The sequence below is a fragment of the Marmota marmota genome, unplaced genomic scaffold (assembly GCF_001458135.2).
Source record: "Marmota marmota marmota unplaced genomic scaffold, marMar, whole genome shotgun sequence".
In the NCBI taxonomy this organism is placed as follows: Eukaryota; Metazoa; Chordata; class Mammalia; order Rodentia; family Sciuridae; genus Marmota; species Marmota marmota.
This window is the reverse complement of record NW_026000016.1, coordinates 22,254,736-22,276,491: the sequence shown is the minus strand read 5'-3', so window position 1 is coordinate 22,276,491 and position 21,756 is coordinate 22,254,736. Positions and strand designations below refer to the sequence as shown.

The following is a 21,756-nucleotide window of genomic DNA, read 5'->3' as shown; positions in this document are numbered from 1 at the left end:
GAATATATTTAAGCTCTTTTGGAAATGGAATTTTAGTCTTAATTTTATTCATTTTATTGTAGTACTGGGGACTGAATCCAGGGCACTCTTCCATGGAACTACTTCCCAGTTGTTCTTTATTTTTTTGAGACAGGGTTTCCCTAAGTCAACCAAGCTGGCCTTAAAATTATAATCTTCCTGCCTAACCCTCCTGAGTTGCTTAGATTACAAGTGTGCCACTATGCCTGGCTAAATCTTGACTTTAATGTTTATGTCCTTTGTGAGACACTTGCACATATCATTTCATTTATTCTCACAACCACCTTGCTGAGGCAAGTATCAGCCTGTTTCAGAGTGAAGGCCAGGATGAGCTTCCTCTTTCCTAGGAGGGTGGTTGTTATGCACCATCTCAGTCACAGATCCCACCTCTGTAAAACGGAGATGACAATGCCAGCCCTACCATACCCCATGGTGTTGCTATCAGTACCAAGTGAGCATCTGAACTCCTCTGGTGAAGTTGCAGTTATACACTCAGCTTGCTTCCCAGTTCCATGTTTAAAGGCTCTCAACAACACTCTCACCCTCCCTGTAGCAGGGGACATGCTGAGGCAAAGAAACAAGGAGATAAGGAGGTGCAAGGAAAAAGTGTAGTGGGCATAGGATTAAATGAAAGTATCTGAACTATTTTCTTCACAACCAAGGAAGAGAAGCCAGCAGAAACAGAGGTACCAGGGTGGGAAGGCTAAGGGAGCAATTTATTCTTCTTTCTTTACATCTCTGGCAACAATATAGAGAGAATAACACCCAACTAAATGAAGGGAAAATTCAGAATGGCACACAATAGGTTCTTTTTTTGCTGAGTGTGGTGGTGCATGCCTATAATCCTAGCAGTTGGGAGGCTGACTCAGGAGGATCACAAGTTCAAAGCCAGCCTCAGCAACAGCAAGGCAGTTAGCAACTCAGTGAGACCCTGTCTCTAATAGGGCTAGGGATGTGGCCCAGCGGTTGAGTGTCTTGAGTTTAATTCCCAGCACCATTAATTAATTAATTAATTAATTAATTATTACCCCAAGACAATAAAAAATTTATGATTCTTTTTAAAAAAAATTTTTTTAAATATTTTACTTTTTAGTTATAGTTGGACACAATACCTTTATTTTATTTACTTATTTTTATGTGATGCTGAGGATCGAACTCAGGGTCTCGCACGTGCTAGGAGAGTGCTCTACTGCTGAGCCACAACCCCAGCCCCAAATTTGTGATTCTTAATAAGCAATTGAAACCAGATCAGAAATTGCTTCCAATGCTTTAAAATTTATTTATTTTGAGACAGGGTCTTGCTAAGTTGTTGAGGGCCTCACTAAATTGCTAAGGCTGGTTTTGAACTTGTGATCCTACTGCCTCAACCTTCCGAGTTGCTAGAATTACAGGTGTGCACCACCATACTCAGCTCTAATTTTTATCTCACCAGCAAAATCTGAACACTCACACAAGAGACCCAAGCACATGGCTCACACAAACCATGTTCCCAGGAAGAGATCAACTATTTTAATTTCCCAAACACCCAGTATCTCTCCTCTTTCATCACATGCCTTCCACTTCTTTGCTTATTGAGACCTTCATTTAAAAATTGAAGTTGGGTATGGTGGCACAAACAACTATAATCTAAGGGGCTAGGGAGGATGAGACAGGAGGATCACAAGTTCAAAACCAGCCTCAGCAAAAGCGAGGTGCTAAGCAACTCAGTGAGAGTTGGGCTGGGGATGTGGGGATGTGGCTCAGTGGTTGAGTGTCCCCGAGTTCAATCCCTGGTACCAAAAAATTAAAAAAAATAAAATAAAATAAAGTAGAAAAACTTTCTCTCTTCAAATCTTCAAAACACTTGTCCATGTTGTGAACCTCTAGTATCCTTGAATTTAATACTTGGTTTCTTATGTTTGCAAGTATCCCCAAAGGTGTAGAATGTATAGCAAGGCCCAATTAGGATGAAGCATGATTCTCCCTCCCTAGCCGAGTCTGGTTAGTGAGGACTGAGTGCTTTGTCTGTCTGAGCCTGGATACAGGCTTGGAACCTATGACCAAATTGTGGGTTCTCCTCCAAATGAAAATCTTATATTTGAGGGGAGGAAATCTAACTGGGAAGAAAGCCAGACTATCAACAAAGGTTATCAATCTGAGAATTCTTAAAGATCCTATCCTAGTAAGTGGGACATATTTCCTTGAATTTTCTTCCCAGAACGAGGAGAATGAAACAGAACGATGAAAGGAGACAAAGCTTGGAACTCACTTTGAGGGCCTTTTCAAGCTTACTGTCCTTGTCTTTGTCTTTTTTAGACTTCTTCTTGGCCACTTCATCTACTCCATCCACCTCATCACCTTTTCTCTTTCTGAAGGAGACATGGGATATAAAAGAACCAGTCATTGAAACAGACACCTAATGATGTGTAATGACACAATTCAATATCATTTTAACTCCTAATATTGGGCCCTCCACATGCTTGTCACTTACCTGTAATGTGTCCCACTCAGGGCTCTTAGGAACTTCTGGTCAAACACTCAGGCAGTATTTGCAACCAAGAAGGCAGGAGACTATCCATTTCATAATATACTCTACCACCCAAGGAGGTGAGCTGAAATTTGTTCTGGGGCCTTAGAACAACTGGTTAGAGGTTTCAGAGCTCAGGCCCCATTTGATTTCAAAACTCTAGGTACAAAATCACTAGGAAAGTTCTGGTGGGGACTCCACAGCTGAAAGGCAAGGATTGCAGACAAACACGGGTGCCATCACTGAGTTTCTGGAGCTAAAACACAAGGCTGCTCCCAAGGCCAGGAGACCATTACCAGAGATGGGACTGTACTCAGAACCTAAACAAGAAGTGACAGGTGAAAGCCCTTCTAACCAGTCTGTCCTGGCCAACAGAGAACTAAGTTCAAACTTTTATATTTTCCTCATCCACAAAATAGGGAGAGAATGCTATTGTGATGATAACCAGATAAAATAGCCCAATTACAGGAGACTTCAGTGCCTGACAAACCAAATGTGTAGCATTTTGGTATCATACATAAATGTGGCTGGTGAATCCCTACATCCATATCACACATACAACACCCTGAGGACTTCATTTATGGGCCTGGTTTGCTGGTTTTCTTACACATTCCAGAGTCATATGTGCCAGTGTAATGAGCTTGTGTGTTATTAACTGAAATAATGCATGAGACTGCTTGATGACCATGGCCCAGCTGCTGTCCCAGGAGCATGCACCAGCACTGCCACATTGCCCTTGGTGTGCTCATTAACAAGCCACTCTCTCTGGGACTGAGGGGCCAGCAAAGGGTCCATAGGAAGGAGAGGGGCTGCCTATGGACTCAAGGTTCTCAACTCCAAGATGGGGAGCTCATTACCCACTGCCAGTCACTGCTGACAAATGTGCATGATTCCCTCAGTACCGTCCTTGAGACCCAGTTACACAGGAACACACATGCCTATAGGATGCTAAGGAGACAATGAAGGTGGGTAGTGAGGGGATCAGAGGAACCATGGCAATGACCTAGGCAAGGGGAATACTCAACAGTACAGAGTGGTGGTCTTAATGTGTCACTCTCACAACCCTGCAGTCACCATGCATTAGTCTATATCTCCCTAGATTTCTGACAGTCATCCAAGGAAAACAAGAAACAGTACAGAATTTATAAGGTCTTTAGGCCTCCCTTAATACCCCCACCTAGCAACCAAGCTCCACCCACCCTTCACTCTTAATTCCTGGGAGCTGCTTCTTCAAAGCTTCCTTATCCTCCGCTGAAAGGAGGCTGAAACCCTTGAGCTGGCTGGCGCTGTACTCAGGCCGGAAGCCCAGTTCCTCCCTGTTCTTGACAAAGCAGTTTGGGTGGTACCAGCGGTCAATCATGCCCAGCTGTGGCTTCTCTGGGTCTAGCATCTTCTTGGACAGGCGCATCTGGCCCTGTGGGAAAAGCAGAATGTGGTATAGGGAGTGTCAAAGCAGTGCAGTGAACATGCAGAAGGCCAGCCTGTGTTCCAACTGGCAAAAGGCTTTGGGGTCAAGGCCTGGCCAGCAACTCAAACACTACTGTGAAGTTTTAGCTCTTATGTCACCAAGGATTATGTTACCCATAAGGATCTGCATCCCATTTTGAATGGGGACAGTAAGGGACTGAGAACATTTCCCTGAGGATGCTGACCTAAAGCAGGCATAAGAATACCTGATGTGTTGTGCTGGGCTCAACTTGGATCTCACACAACATCTGGCTGGCCCCCCAGTGCAGCTCCCTATCCCAAGAGGAATTTTTTTTAAAAAATATATATTTTTTAGCTGTTGATGGACTTTATTGTCTTTATTTTTACATGGTGCTGAGGATCGAACCCAGTGTCTCACGCATGCTAGGTGAGCATGCTAACACTGAGCAACAACCCCAGCCTCAAGAGGAACTTTTTTGCTTGTTTCACCCTCCCATGTACTTTCTGGTCTCTACACATAGAAGCCTCCACCAAGAAACAGTAATAAACTCAGAGGCAAGAGCCCATCTTGCCAACCTGCCCTTGTTAGGCATGGCATTCCTGGGAGTTTCATGCCTGTGAGGCACAGATCTAGAGAAACCATAAGGGCTGCTAAAAATACACAGAACTCCACTGCAGGCCAAGCAAAACTCAACAGCACATAGCATCTGGCATTTCTTGAGATGAAGAGAACCTTAATTTTTGCCTCCAATTTTTGGCAGTTGAAGGACTTGAAAAGATCCAGCATGTCCATATTTTTGTCAATTTCCTATATGATGTAGTTTGGCTCAAGTATTCCCCAAAGGCACATGTGTTGAAGGCTTGGTGACACTATTGGAAAGTGATGCCTCATAGACGTTAGGTCATGGGGGCATGCCCTAAAGAGGATAAGGAAGACCTTTCCTATCTCTGTCTTTGCTTCATGACCACCATGAGGTAAACAGACACCTCTTGGGTATGTTCTCACCATGATGTACAGGCCCTATCAGTTCTGGACTGAAACCTCTGAAATGGTAAGGCAAAATAAAACTTTTCCTACTTTTAAGCTGGTTTATCTCAAGTATTTTATCATAGCAACAGGAAGTTAACTAAGACAGTGTATAATACCTTGAGGGGGTAGACACTTTCTATGAATAAGTATATGTAACATCAGAGAAGGGAAAGAAGATTGGAGGATGCAGGCCTTCCCTTCCACCCCACCCACAGCCAGCCATCTATTCTGTTGGACTGTTAGTCTTTAGTGACTCGAATTGGTAGGGAAGTTTGGTTAATGAAGTTTCTCTGATTAAACAAAAGAAAGGTGAAGGCTCATAAGACGGAAACTATTTCTTAAACTTAAATCTGCCACAAAGCAAGACCCATCCCATTCCAGAGGGAACCTCCTGTGTTAATGCTTTCCAAACCCTCCCAGGTATCCCAAGAGATGAGGCACTATGTACATGAAGACTGGACTGTGAGTAAGCAAGGCCCAACATGCCTGGAAGAAAAGTCACTGCCATCTCCAGTCTCTACTAGGATCCTCACTATATTTTTAGTCACTACTTGTTCAGTAGCACCTAAAGCCTGCTGCTTCTTTTTTTCTTAAGTTATCCAATGCAAGCATTCCATAAAGTACAGACATTTGCATCACCAAGTGCTCACCTTTTCTATTTTCTCCATACACCCCTTGCACGTGCTTCTGTTGGACTTGGCATACTCTGCTGCAAAGTCACCCAGTGTCTTCTCTGCCTTGCTGCCAACTCCATCCTGGCCTTTACCTGAACAATGAACACACTGCAATGATCGTGTCAACAGTTTCATAGTACAGCTCCCCAAACCTCCCCCATCACCTCCCCAGCACCTCTCCCCAGGACACCTTTGTGTTTTGAGGAACTACAATTTATCTATTTCATCTCTGTTTACTATGGCTGCTTAATAGAGCTTCTTTTCTGATAATAACGTGTCTTTTCTCAGACAAGCTCTCAGGAACAGCATCATATTGGCTGGTGGTGAGCTGCAGAGCTTTCCACCATTCTCCTTTTACTCTGGAGTTCCAACACAGGCTTTGGTAATAAGTATTTACCTTAAAATCCTGGAGCAATATTCTTACTCAGCCTTCTAATTTTCATTATACTTTATTTATCAAGGTTAAAGAAAAAATCTTGATTCAGATCAAACATAAAGATACATAAAAATTAAATACATGGTAAAGGTATCATTTTATTTTTTAAAAATATTTATTTTTTAGTTGTAGTTGGGCACAATACCTTTATTTAATTTATTTTTATGTGGTGCTGAGTATCGAACCCAGGGCCTCGCTCGTGCTAAACGAGCACTCTACCACTGAGCCACAACCCCAGCTCTAAAGGTATCATTTTAAATTGTTGGGGAAAGGTTAAATCATTCAATGAGTGATTTGACGGTACTGGCCAACCATTTGGGACAAAAGCTAGATTCTTTGCTTAGATAAAAATAAATTCTAAGGCTGAATGTCTCTCTGAAGATCAGGAATCAGACAAGGCTGTCCTCTTAGTACTACCATTTAACACTGCAGTGGAGATCCTAGTATAGTTAGAGCAAAAAAAAAAGGAAAGGTGTTAAGTTTAGAAAAAATAAGCAAAGCCATCTGTCTGTAAACGACATGACTGCATTTGTGGGATATCCATAGGAATATACAAAAAAACTACCAGGACTATTAAATAAATTTAGCAAATTTAAAGGACACAGCTCAATCTACAAATATATAACATTTCTACATAATAGATATAAACACTGAAAAAAATGAGAGCACACAGCTACTTAAATAGCACTAAGATACACATACTCAAAGAAATAAATTTAACAAAAGTAATACAGATCTCTGCACTGAAAACTGTCTTTACTGAAATTAAACAAAATCTAAATAAAATGAGGAATGTATCATGTTCATGGATTGCAAAGATCAACTTGTTAAGATGTCAACTATCTGAAATTTGGTCCACAGATTTAATATGATGTCAATCAAGTTTCTAGCAGGCTTTTTTGAGGAAATTAATAAGCTTAAGTGTACAAGGAATTGCAAAAGACCTAGAAATGCCAAAACGATATTGTAAAAGAACAAAGTTGGAGGAATTACATGAGTTACTAAAAAGTTACAGTGCTTAAAACACTGTGGTACTACTAGACAAATCAACAGAACCAAACAGAATCCAGTCATAGACCCAACAATTCAATGAGAGAACCAAGCTTTTTCAAGAAAATGGCATTAGAGGGCTGGAGTTGTGGCTCAATGGTAGAGCACTTGTCTAGCACATGTGAGGCACTAGGTTCAATTCTCAGCACTGCATATAAAGAAATGAATAAAATAAAGGTCCACCAACATCTAAAAAAAAAAAAAAGAAAATAGCATTAGAATAGCCTATCCACATAGGGAAAAACCCAAACGACCTCTTCTTCATACATTTAACATAGATTACAAATCCAAATGTGAAAGTTAAACTCACAAAACTTTTAGAACAAAAAAAGTATATCTTTGATCTTAGAATAGGCAAAGATTTCTTATATGAGACAACAAGCACTTCATGAAAATCAAAAACTCCTGTTCCAAAAATATCAATAATTAAACTAAAAAGGCAAGCTACTGAGAGGGAGAGGGTATTCACAATATGTGCATCTAGAATATACCAAGAACTCTTAAAGAGAAGTACAACTTAAAACCATGATGATATAGGTCATGTAACCCTTATCTGAAATACTAGGGACCAGAACTGTTTTGTACTTAAAAAATTTTTTTAAAATATTTGCATATACACAATGAGATATCTCTGGGATAGGATGGAAGTCTAAGCATGATATTGATGTTCTATGTATACTATGTACACATTACACACAAAACCTAAAGGTAATTTACATGATGTCTATGATACCAGCATTTTGATGTTGACCTGTCATATGATTGTCCCATTTGTGGTGGTGTGTTCATGCTCAAAGTTTTGTATTTTGGAACGTTTCCTATTTTTTTGGATTATGGATGTTCAACCTTCATCAATGTTAGATTAAGACAGCTCATTGGGATGGCCAATATTTTTAAAAAGTGACCACACCAAGTGTCGTTAACAATGTGGAGGGACTGAAATTCTCATTTATGACTGGCACTTTGTGTGGCAGTTTCTCAAATGAGCAGCACATATATCCATCACATGATTACCCATTCCATTCCTAGATATATACCCAAAAGAAATGAAAGCACAAGTATTCACACAGACTTGTATACACATGCAGCTGTATTGGTAATAGTCTTCATGGCAACAACCTAAAAGTCACCAACAGAAAACTGGATAAATTGTGACATAAAAGACTACAATAAAAAAGGACTAACTAATGACACGTGAAATAACCTAGATGAGTATCTTGCCTGCTAAATGAAAGAAACACAAGAGAGCACACAAATGCTTTTCCCCCTGAAACTCTAAGCCAAGCAAAATCAATCTATGAGGGCTGGGCACGGTGGTGCATGCCTGTAATTCCAGCACCTCAGGGAGACAGAAGCAGGAGGATCACAAGTTCAAAGCCAGCCTCAGCAATTTAGTGAGGCTCTAAGCAACTTAGTGAGACCCTGTCTCAAAATAAAAGGGCTAGGAATGTGCTCAGTGGTTGAATGCCCCTGGATTCAATCCCTGGTACAAACCAAAGGAAAAACAAACAAACAAACAAAAACAAAAAAAAACCCATACACACACCAAAATTAATCTATGGGGTTAGAAATCAAAACAGTGGGGGCTGGGGATATAGCTCAGTTGGTAGAGGGCTTGCCTTGCACGAACAAGGCCCTGGCTTCAACGTCCAGCACCCCCGCCCCTAACACACACAAGAAATCAAATGGTTTCCTGGGGAGGGGAAGGATGACCAGAAAAGGGCACAGAGGGAACTTTATGATGCAACAGAAATGTTCTACATTTTTTTTTCAATTTATCAAACAAGAAACCCTCCTCCACCTTTTACTTTAAAATTTTAAAAATTTTTAATTAGCTGGACGTAGCTCAGGAGGCTGAGAAAGGAGGACTGGGAGTTCAAAGCCAGCCTCAGCAAAAGCAAGGCGCTAAGCAACTCAGTGAGACCTTGTCACTAAATAAAGTACAAAACAGGGCTGGGGCTGGGGCTGAGTGGTAGAGTACTTGTCAAGCATGGGTGAAGTACTGGGTTCGATCCTGAGAACCACATTAAAAAATAAAGTTATAAAAAATTAAAAAAAAAAAAAAAAAAAAAAAAAAACCCAAACATAGAAGATGTAATGAGGTACCATTATGTAATATTTGAAACATGTATACACTACGTAATTATAAAATACCATTACCATGAAAAAAGAATGAAACCCTGACATTTGCAACAACGTGAATGGAAAAATAATAAAAACTAAAATGATGTTCTTCAAACATTGTTTCTTAGTGTTTAAAGAAATATTCTACAATTTGATAGGATAGGCATTAGATGGGTGTTCATTTGTCAAAACTAACTGAGCTGAAAAAAACTGAAATACATACTTGTGATATGTACATATAACTATGTGTAAATTATTTTAAAAATTCCAAATACAACTAATACCAAAGACAAATACTATAAATGAGAAGACATGAACATTAGTGAAATTTTAATGTGGCAAAACACATATTAGTTAAAAAGATTAAACTGGAAAACTACTTGTAAAATGTTATGACAGCATCTTCTACATTTCATAAGAAAAGAAAAAATAGCTCAAAAGAAAAAATGAGCAAGGACACAGGTTAATGTAGTCGTTCCTCAGTATCTGTGAGGGATCAGTTTCTAGGCCCACAACAATATTAAATCCAAGGATGCTCAAATCCCTTCTATAAAATGGCCTAGTACCTGCACATAAACCTATGTGGGTTCTTACATATATTTAAAATCACCTCCAGATAACTGAAATACATAATACAATGTAAATGCTATGTAAATATTTGCTATACTGCATTGTTTAGGGAATGAATAATAACAAAGAGTAAAATTCTATACATGCTCAGTATAGAAATGTTCTCAAACATTTTCTTGTTTTCTTTTTTTTATTAGTTGCTCAAGACAATACAATGATCTTGACATATCATACATTTGATTCAAATAAGGTATGAATTCTCATTTTTTCACATGTACAAATTGCAGGATCACATTGGTTATACATCCATGTGTATACATACAGCAATCCTAGTGTCAGTTGTATTCTGCTGCCCTCCCTATCCCTCCCTCCCCTCCCCTCACTATTCTCTACCCATTCTACTGTGACACTTATCTCTCTCTCTCTTTTTTTCTTCCCTTCCCCTTCACACCATCGTATATGTATTTTGTGAACCCATGAGGGTCTCCTTCTATCTTCCGTGCAATTCCCCTTCTCCCTCCCACCTCTTTTCCTTGTTTCGTGGTAATTTTCTTCTCATGCTCTTCCTTTCCTACTCTGTTTTGAGTCACCTCCCTTATATCAGAGAAGACATTCGGCATTTGTTTTTTAGGGATTGGCTAACTTCGCTTAGCATAATCTGCTCTAGTGCCATCCATTTCCCTGCAAATGCCATGATTTTGTTATTCTCAAACATTTTCAATGTCAAGTTTGTATTACTGGATGTTGAACCCAAGGACTTAAAAAAAAAAAAAGCTAGCAGGCTGAGGTTATGGCTCAGTGGTGCAGCACTTGCCTAGCATGAGTGAGGCCCTGGGTTCAATCCTCAGCACCACAGGTAAATAAATAAAGGTACTGTGTCCATCTACAAGTAAAAAATAAATTAATAACAACAACAACAATAAAAAGCTAGCAAACACATGACAAAATGTTCTACCTCACTAGGAATGAAATAAAAAAGATACTTTGGATACAACAACAAAACAACATATCTATAGATATATTGTTATATCTGATATATTGTTATACGCCCACCAAAAAAAAAAAAAAAAAGAGAGAGAGAGAGAGAGAGAATACTTTCAGAATGGCGTGGAAGTACAGAAATAGGTATATCAAGTATTACTGATACAAGCATACATGATGCAACCTTTCTGGAAGGCAATTTGGCATGTACATGAGGAGGTCTTAAATCTGTTCATCCTCTGAGCAGTAATTCCACTTCTTGAGATTGAAGGAACAACTGGACAGATGCCCAGGATGTATAAGATGTTTATAGCAGCTCTATTTTTCAATTTAGCTAAAAGGTCATAATTCTGGTCTTAAAATCAGCACAGCCTGGATGTGAATTCGGTTTAGGACTTACCACCAGTATTAACTGAGTGCTGTCTACCTGACTTCTCTGTGCCTGAGACTCCTTAGTCTGCCTTGAGACCTACTGCAAGGGCTGAATGAATAGATATTAAATGCCTGGAATGGTACATGAAATTTGGTAAGACCTGAATAAATGAATCTTACTTATCTCTTAAAATTAATGATGAAAATCTGTAATTTAAACAAGAAAAGAGTAAATATCAAGATGTAAAAGTAACACAGAGTTCAATATCATCGAACTGTAAATCAAAACCACAATGAGATATCTTCACACACATTGGGATGGCTATTTTAAATAAATAAAATGGTTAGTTAAGAATGTGGAGAATTTGGAACTCTTACATATTGCTGGTGGAAATTTAAAATGGTATAACTCCTATGGACAACAGTATAGAGGCTCCTCAAAAAATACAGAATTACTGAATGACCCAGGGATTTCAATTCTGGTATATATAGCAGAGAAGTAAAAGCAGAGTCTCTCACTAATATGTGTACACACCTGTTCATGGCACCATTATTTATAACCGCCAAATGTGAAAACCACCCCAAATATTCAATGACATGTGAATGGATAAACGAAATGTGGTATATACATACAATGAATGAAATATTATTAAGGAAGTAAACTCTGACACATTACAACATTGAGTAAACCTGGAAGATATCAGTCACAAAAGGACAAATATTGCATGATTCCACTCATATGGGGTATCTAGAATAGTACAGTTCAGATAGAAAAAAGAGTGGTTACCAGGGGCTGAGGAGAGTGAAGAATGGGGACTGTTGTTTAATGGGTACCGAGTTTCAGTGTGGAAAGTCAAAAGATTCTAGAGATGGATGATGGTGATGGTAATGTGAATGTATTTAACGCCATCAACTGTACATTTTGAAATTGTTAAAATGACAAAAATTTTCTTATATGTATTTTATAAAACAACAACAACAAAAGGAGAATGAGTACTAAAACAATATTTTATAAAGAAGACATTTCACAATATTAATCTACATTAAAGGTCTAGATTGAATTAAATTTTTCATTATGCCTAGAAATAGCATGTTAGGCCTTTTGGATTAAAAAATCCCTGGGCAATTAGTAGTATCTTAATTTTATGGTTATAATGGTTTCATGAAATATATTTACAACAAAATTAATATGCCTTTTCATGTTATAAAAATTATAATTTGATATATTTTAATTATAACTAAACATAATATATTTAGGTCTTTAAGTCTGCAACTTCTGTTATCCTGAATTCAAAAGGGAAAAGAGCCACAGACCAAGAAAAATTTTAATAAATTCATTCTCTGCTAAAACAGACACATGTAGAGTCATTCTTGGCAAATTTGCTCAAGATTCTGAGGTGTTACTGATCTCTCAATTTTCAGCAGACAAAAACATTTGGAGCCACACATACCAACAACTGCAAGAAGGCTGAGCAAAGAGAGGAAGCACACTTTAGCACAGACACAAACAGCTCCCTGGGGAAGAAAGGACATCCTGGAGTCATGAGAACAGGTTAAACTGGGCCAATTTAGGCCAATTTAGGAAGGGAGAAGGTTAGGAGGCAGTTTCAGATTATTTCCTTCAAAATGCAATGAAAAGTGATTCTTATCATTTAAATGTGGGGCTGGGCATTGGAGATCAATGGTAGAGTGCTTGTCTACAGGTACATGGCCCTGGGTTCAATCCCTAGCATACCAAAAATTTTTTAAAATAAAAATTTAAAGGCACCCAGCGAGTTAGTTTGTGGACACTGAAACTGACTTCTGAAGTTTACATGGAGAGGAAAAAAGGTTAAGAATAGCCAAGACAATACTGAAGAGGAACAATGTTGGAGGATAGACTCTACTGGACTTTAAGGCTTATAGTTAGCTACTGCAATCAAGACAGGGTAGCTAAAGGATAAACAAGTAACAGAACAGACAGCCCAGAAATAGACCCACATAAATACAGCCCACTGATCTTTGGCAAAGAAGCAAAGTTAATAATGGAGAAAAGAGTCTTTTCAACAAATGGTGCTAAATCGGACATTCATATACAACAAAAGAAAACAAAAAACCCCCACCCCCACGCCAAACAAGAATCTAGATACAGATCTTCAACTGTTCATGAAAGACAACTCAAAATGGATCACAGACCTAAATGTAAAACATAAAACTAGACGATAACAAGAGAAAACCTGTTATGACTCTGGGTCTAGTGCTGACATTTTAGATAAACCCCAAAGGTAAAAATCCATGAAAGAAGTAACTGATAAGCAAGACTTCACTAAAATTTAAAAACTTCTGTACTATGAAAGACATTGGAAAAAAAAAGACCAGTCATATACTGGGAGAAAGTATCTGCAAAAGATATTATCTGATAAACAGCTATTATCATAAGTACACAAAGACCCACCCCACTCCATGTTGGAAATGGAACCAGGGCCTATGCATGCTAGGCAAGTACTCCCCCAGTGAGCCACAGGCCCCACCCCAAAATACAAAAGGATTCAAAGCTTAGTGGTAAGAAAACAACCCAATTAAAAATGGGCTGATGATCTAAACAGACACCTCACCAAAGACATACAGATGACAAATAAGCATGTGAAAAATTATTACAGCACTGGGAAAACATAAAGCAATAATAAAATACTATACACCTTCCATAATGGCCAAAATTCAAAACAGAATACCAGCAGAGATGTGGATAGACAGGAATTCTCATTCAACTACTGGGACTATAGAACGGGTCAGCCATTTTTGAGCAGTTTCTTACCAAACTGAATATACTTTTACCCTAAGATATAGCAATCATGCATCTACACAAAGGAGTTGAAAACATATTGACATGAAAATCTGCAGACATTTATAGCAGTTTTGTTTATAACTGCCCAAACTCAGAAACAATCAAGATCTCCTTCAGCAGGTAAACAGATAAAATAAGGTACAGCCAGCCATTTGATGGAGGATTACTTAGCACTAACAAGAAACAAGCTATCAGAAAAGATTGAGAGGAACCTTCAATGCCTATTACTAAGTGCAAGAAGCCTAGTAATAAGATTCTAACTACATTTCTTTCAGGAAAAGGCAAAACAAGGGAGTCAGTAAAAAAAAAGATCAGTGAAGGCCATGGGTTAGGGAGGAGGGAGCAATGAACAGGCAGAGCACAGGAAATTTTTAGAGCAGTGAAACTAATCTATGACACTGTAAAAGTAAACACATTCAAAATACATTTGTCAAAACCCACAGAATGGGAATGCGGTTGTGGCTCAGTGGCAGAGTACTTGCCATGTGTGTGATTCTCAGCATTGCACATAAATAAATGAATGAATAAAATAAAGTGAACCCTAACGTAAACTATGGACTTTGGGTAATAATGATGTGCAAAGTAGGTTCACTGATTCTAACAAGTGTGCTACTCTGGTGCAGGCTATTGGCCGAGGGGGAGGCTATGGAGGACTAAGCAAAGGGTATATGGAAAATCTATACACTTTGTTCCATTGTGCTGTAAACTAAAGTTTCCCAAAAAACTGTGTATGTGTATATGTGTACATAAACACAGAAACTTGAACAAACTGACCACCGGAACAGAAAATTTAAGGACCCCCAAACGCAGGGATTTTTATAAATAACAAGTCCTCTTTATCAGTGGGGAAGATGATAAACTATTCAATAAGTGGAACTGGAAAAACTTGGCTGCTGCCTGGAAAAAGTAAAATTGGAGGCATTCCTCACATCACACACCAGCACAAATTCCAAACAGATCAAATGTTTAAATGAAAAAAAAAAAAAGAACCATAAAACTACATGTCCTGGTCCAATTCATCTACGTCCTTGGGCTCATTCCTCTTCCCAGACTTGGGCTACTTACTCCATGGAGGCCATGGCTGCTGGGGCCACAGCCTTGTTCCCTAAGGTTGCCACTATCTCAGGGTAAGGGTCAGGCCACAGCTCTGACCAACAGGCCATCTCCATCAAACCCAGGGAGTCGCTGGGCAAGGTGATACATGCCTGTAATCCTAGTGACTTGGAAGGCTGAGGCAGGAGAATTGCAAATTTAAATCTAGCCTCAGTAACTTAGTGAGACCCTGTCTCAAAATAAAAAAATAATAAGTGTTGGAGATGTAGCTCCATGGTAAAGTGCTACAATCCCTGGTATAAAAAAAACAAACAAGAAAACAGCCCCCCAAATCAAAACAACAAACAAACAACCACAAATCCAGGAAGTCTTTGATGTGAGATCTGATTGCCAGATACTCTGAGGCTGAGTACCACACTCAAAGTGCACAGGAACAACTGCACTCAGGTGAGCCTGGTCCAATAGGGGTGATAACACATCCTCCTTCCTCTTCAAGGGTCTTCCTGAAGCTTGGTGGTGAAGACCTGTTTGGAGGCAACTGACTATTTCTTATGAAACTATGGTCAGCCTGACATGCTGCCATACATAGTTGGCCCTTTGTGGATTTTGCATCCATGGATTCAATCAATTGTAGATAAAAAATATTTTGGCAAGAGGTAAGGAGAAGGTCGCCTCTATAGTAAACATGTACACTTTTTTCCTCCTCATTATCCTTAATTACTACAGTGTAACAACTATTTGCACAGGCATTGTGAGTAAACTAGAGATGACTTCAGGTATACAAGAGAATGGGTGTAGGTTGTATGCAAACACTACAACATTTTATATAATAGTCATGAGCATCTGGAATCCTGGAACCAATCCCTTGATTATACCATGGATATCACCTTCCTCCTTCCCTTTCTACTCTCTCTTGCCTCAGGATTTCATCTCATAATAAGGAATTTAATCGCTTTGCTTTATGCTATTTCCTATGTAACCTGACATGACATGGGCTAAGACATCAGAAGAAACTATGGAAACAATAAAAAGATTTGTGATTTCCAGGGCTTAGTGGGAAGGAAGGGATGAACAGGCATAGCACAGAGGATTTTGTTTATTTCTTCTTCTTTTTTTTTTGTGGTGCTAGGGATGAAAACCAGGGGTTTATGCACACCAGGCAAGTGCTCTACCACTGAGCCACATCCCCAGTCTTGCACAGAAGATTTTAAGGCAGTGACTTTACGAATGCTGGAAAATAATGTCTCAATGTATGTTCACCGACTGTAATACATGTACTGTTGAGGTGGGGGAAAAACTGATGGTAATGGGAACTCTACTTTTGTACTTTTACTCAATTTTGCTGTGAAAACTCAAACTGCTCTAAAACACAAAGTAAACCAGACTAAATAATCATTAAGAGCTACATCTCAAACATGTGAAAAGTAAAAGGCCAAACACGCTCCAGGCAAGGCAGGTTGAGGAGCTGTTGCTAAAACACAAGGGCACTGGGCTCCTGAACCACCTATGTGAGACACAAAAGGAAAGATGGGGGACATTCTTTGCTCCCTCCAAAAAAGACCCTCTGGAAGCTTTGGGAAGGGGGGGACAAACTCCCAAGCCCTCCCTCTGTGTACGCACCAGTCACTCCTCCAGCCTCCACAGTCTTCTTGACTTTCTGCTGGTCATCCCAGCGCAGCTCAGAGAACCCGTCTATCTCAAGGTCAGGCTGCCGGATAGAGTGGCCCACCTTCCAGAAGCAGGAAAAGTGGTACCAGTGTGGGATTTTTCCATCAAACATGGGTGACTGAAAGGCAAGGAATCAGAGGTGGTGAGTGAGCATTCAACCCGCAACTCAGGCTTGCCAGACCACCCCAGCTTCTGTGTACGGCATCACAGTGAATGTTTCCTTCTCTAAAATGGCCTGGTCTGTGTCCTCCACATATCCCACAAGGAGCTGCATGTAAATGATTAACAACACTTCTATCCTATGTTCCTCCTCAAAATCCCAACAGCTTAGAGAACTGTGGCTGACTACTGCCATGAAGTGGTAGTGTCCTACAACAGATCTCTGGCTTGTGTCCCTTTTAGCTCCTTGTTATTCCACATTAGCGATTTGCTGCACAGACTAGTGAAATGTGCAAGGCACCCGTTTGGTGTCCTGGCCCCACTGCACCTGCTGGGAAAGGCCAGACAGCCACAGCAGTCACCTTTGGACTCAAAGGGCCTGGACAGCCTAGAAAGCGGTTCTTTAAATGCTTCTGCAGTTACCAATAATGAGGAACAAGACCCAGATAATGAGAAAGGCAGAGAAAATGTGTCAGAAAAAAGTGTCAAGTTTGCAGCAGTCAGACAGATAAATGGAATGAATTAACCTCTGTGAGGGAAGCACTGAGCAATAACAGGGTTAGAGAGCCCTGACACAGAATGATCTGCCTCTCTTTTAGGAAAAGGAGATAATTTTCTCCCCCTAAATCTAGAGGGGGGAAAAATGGGAAACAGCAGAAAAGATGCACCCCTACCACCCCATGGGCTGGGGTTGTGGCTCAGTGGTAGAGTGCTCGCCTTGGACGTGCGAGACCCTGGATTTGATCCTCAGCACCACATACAAAAATAAACAAGTGAAATAAAGGTGTTGTGTCCAACTACAACTAAAAAATAAATATTAAAAAAAAAAAGAAAAGATGGGCCCCCAAAACTAGATGACAAATAGCATTTCTGTGAGAAAACCCATGTTCTCACTCCACCAGAACTCACCAGGAAGTCCATGCAGATCCCCAAGCATCTGGCTGTCAAGGACACCAAACGTGGCTTCAACTTGGCTCTACCTGGAACCTTCCCTGGTCAACCCCTCCTTGGCAAGCTCAGACTACCCTTGCGCAAAAGAGGACATGTGCCTGTAGCATTTCTTCCTGGCTGTGCTGGGGGCCCCATACCTTCTGCTCCTTGGTCTGGGTGCTGTGTTGAGTACTGGGCATCTGAGAGGCACTGCCCAAGGGCTCACACCACAGATGAGTCCTCACCCAGCCACCATTTCCCAAACCTTCACTATTTCTTCTGTGTAAAAAGGCCACACCACCTGCCTGTCTACACAGACAGACGACTGTGCTGTGTGCCAAGAATGCTCAGGGCTGAGGAACTCACAGGCCCACCACCCCTCCCAGTCAAAACACCCCACCCGAGGTTCCAGCTCCTCCCTCTGAGGCTGCCTCAAGGCAAGATAGCTAAAAAGTATCAGGTATTGGTTGCTTGGAGAACAATCCCCCCCATACAAATGTAAAAGAAGGTATTTAAATTCAAGCACCGAGAAGAATGACTTCTTTCTTTTTGGCTTCCACAGCTCAGCCTATAGGACCAACTTTAAATTCTGAATTAAAATTTCCAATTACAACTACACAAAAACCAAGCTAACTTTGAATAATAAAGAGTTTCTATCTAGTAAAGGGAAGGAGGTCCCAGAATGCTAAATTTTATCAGGTTCAGGTTCCTCTCAGGAACCTTCCTGGAATTCCCAGCAGCAGCAGCAGCAGCAGCAGCAGCAGCCTCCTCCTCCTCCTCCTCCTCTTCTTTTCTCAGTACACTAGCTATACTTGGGTTTCTGCCCATACTTCCCACTAAGAGGATCATCTGGCTGAACCGTGAGGCCTAGGAGGTGAGGCCTAAGAAAGTCCTTTTTTTGGAGTAACACCTTAAATGCATAATAAACACAGGAAACTATATTGAAATAATTATCAAAACATTAAAAAAGCGCTTTCGGGGTACATTAATCTATAAGCTTTACCACTCATAACTAACGGTAATTCTGAAGTAGTCACGATTATGTATGCTATTTTGAGCAATCCCCAGCTGTAAAGTGATTTGAAAATGTCTCTTGTTGTGACAAAAATCCCAGGTAAAATACCTTTGACTTGCTGCTAATATTGATGACTGGAGAAAATAATGAACTTAATCTAGAGATTAGTAAGGATGAGATGTGAATTTTTTCTTACCTAAACTTGGGGATCTCTTGTGTTCTATTCAGTCACCCACAGACCCAGGTTAAGAACCCCTGGCACTAGCAGGGGGAACTTAAGAGCAGGCCTATACATTTAGGGTAAAGATCAAAGACCCTGGGTGTGGTGGAGAGACTCGCTCTTCACTGTTCTTCAAATCTTATGTCCTATCTATTTCTCCAGTCTCATCTTCCTGCCCTACTTCTGTGAACAAGAACTCTAAAGCTCCCACACTTGGCTAAGACATCTTGGGTTCTCTCCTGGGCACACTGTGTAGTGCCCAGCTCCACCAAGTACCACCCACCCTGTACAGCAATATTTACCAAGCTCGGAAGGATTGATTCTCTTGTTATCCTCTTGTTAAAAAATAAACAAACTACATCTGTCTTCCCTAACCTCTAAATAAAATCATTTTTTTTTTTCTATCCTGAATGTCAGCAGCAAAGCAAAGGTGTGTTAGCAGTACGTGTGATTTCTGTCACCAACGGTAATTACAGGTATTAGTTAACAGTGCTTGGAGCTTATGAGGCACTTACATGTCTACAGAATGAAAAAGTACTGTGCCAGGTACTGAGACAGAAGGCCCTGAAGATACCATGATGACAGCCTCAGTCCCTGCCATATTGTGAAACGAGATAACAGAAGTACAGTTGGCCCTTGGTACCCACTGGATAAATGTTTTCCTGCCCTGTACCCAAGTACTGAAAAATCCCTTGAGGAATATCAGGTCATTCGTGAAACACATTACAGTCCAGGGCAGAGAGGGAAATCAATTACCTTGACCATTAGCACTGAGCTTGGGTAACAGCTTATGCTGAAGATGGGAGGAATGGGACAACACTGAACCAGAATTTCAAAGGCAGACAACAGCAAACTGGAAACCTGAGAAGGCAGGAACCTCTGGCCCTGGCAAAGGCCTGCTAGCCCACCCCTTCATTGCAGCACCTGGACACTTCCCTAACCACCTTGGAAGCCTCAGAGAACACCAGAGGGGACCCCCCAATCTTTCAAAAGAACCTAGATAAGAAAGCCCCAAGAGCCACTCTTCTTCAAACCAGACAGCTGCAAAAGCATGGACAATGAATTTGTGAACCTGCAAAGTTTGAGGAAAAGGTTTTTCAATCACAAATCAGGTCCAAAGTGAATTCACTACATGGAAACGAAACTGCCTTGCAGTTTTGCATAATTAAAATAAAAAAGGAGAGGATGTGGGTGTTGAAATGAGAGCCAAAAATAGGTTTAAGAAAAAAAGAAAAAATCCTCACATGCCAATAGACACCACCCATGTAGGACAAAAATCTTCCAGAAGGTAGGTCATAATCAGAGTAGCACAGATTTTTTTTTCTTCCCCGAGGCGAATGGCAATAACACAAGAACTCCGCCACCCAGAAAGAAGTGGTTTCTTAGTTTTACAGAGCAAATGGTACCGCTAGCTGAAAACTCTTATTTCCCGGGCTTTTCTTGCAAGATCAGCAAAATCTCCCGGAAGGGTCGACCGGGAGGGCCACGGGGGGCGGCGGCAGCGCCACAGGCCTGGCTCGTTCCGAGACGGTCCTCCGTCCTTCCTGCCCCGACACAGTTAACCAGGTGGGACCACGCGCCTCATCCCGCTGCCCACAAAGCGGCCCGGGACGCCCCGGGCTGCGCCGAGCGCCCGGCTCCGTCCCTCCCCCCAACCCCGCACCTGCACCATGATGGCCATCCGGAGCGAGTCCTTGGGGATGCTCTCGCTGCATTTCTTGCAAGAGGCCCGCCCGCTTTTGGCGTACTCGACTCGGTAGAGCTTGTCCGAAGACTCGGCCATCCCTTCGCTCGTGCAGCTGCGGCTCTGGGACCGGACACCGCAACTTGGACATACACCACCGCTGCAGCCGCTTCACCACTCCGCCCGCGCCAGTCGGCTCTCCGCAAGTGCTCAGGCGCCCAAAGCCGCTACCGAGCACGCCACGCCGACCACCGCCGCTCCCCGATAGATTGCTGATGCCTGGCGGCGGGAACGCCCCCAGCGCCCGCGCTTAGGGGCGGGGCCAGCGGCGGGAGTGCCCCCTGCCGGCCCGGAGGGGCGAACTTTCCTAGGCGGGTGGGGGTCTGAGTTCCCGCGTGTCTAAGCGCCACGGGTCGCTACAGTAGCAATAGTCACTGCGGATTTTTCTTTTTGAGCCGCGATCTAGTTACTCGACCTTGAGTCGCTGGGCTCGAGCGATCCTTCCGCTTCAGCCTCCCCAGTAGCTGGGACTTCAGGTGTGCACCACCACGCCTGCACTTCACAGATGTTTTCATACCACTTTAGAGTTAGAGAGAACTCAAATTATTAAGATAATCACTACTTGAAAATTGTGGAACTCATTATTTGATGTAGAACTGTATTTTTTAAATACAAAGTTTCTTTTTTTAGTTCCATGCCTTTTGTTTTATTCATTTAATACATTGTATGGTGAGCGTGCCATATTTTAGACTGTTCACTTCTGCTTTGGAAAACAAGAAAAACAAGCAAAGAGATACAGCTGTTAAGTAGGCAAGTAGGTTGAGAGACACCAGTAGAATCCTAAAAGTTAGTAACCTGTTAGCTGTGTTGAAGGTAAATGGAATAAGTAGCATCCATGATGAAACATGTTAAGAGTTTTACTTAGAGAGTAACCAAAAGACATGTTCATTCCACCTCTGCTTTGGCAACTATGTCATCTCTAAATGGCTATCCTTTGGTCCCATTCTGTCATCC

At 41.2% G+C, this 21,756-nt stretch overlaps 1 protein-coding gene across 1 annotated transcript in view; it reads right to left on the bottom strand.

Annotated features, from left to right (window-relative positions):
* Nucleotides 1-21,009, bottom strand: part of Parp1 (poly(ADP-ribose) polymerase 1) — a 44,084-nt gene extending 23,075 nt beyond the window's left edge. The window contains exons 1-5 of the mRNA XM_015483582.2: nucleotides 20,722-21,009; nucleotides 16,687-16,852; nucleotides 5,633-5,748; nucleotides 3,724-3,938; nucleotides 2,267-2,366 (exon numbers count right to left, since the gene is read on the bottom strand). Coding sequence (XP_015339068.1) covers nucleotides 2,267-2,366; nucleotides 3,724-3,938; nucleotides 5,633-5,748; nucleotides 16,687-16,852; nucleotides 20,722-20,841 — 717 coding nt within the window. The 5' untranslated portion in view covers nucleotides 20,842-21,009. The remainder of the gene's footprint in view (nucleotides 1-2,266; nucleotides 2,367-3,723; nucleotides 3,939-5,632; nucleotides 5,749-16,686; nucleotides 16,853-20,721) is intronic.
* Nucleotides 21,010-21,756: the final 747 nt, after the last annotated feature.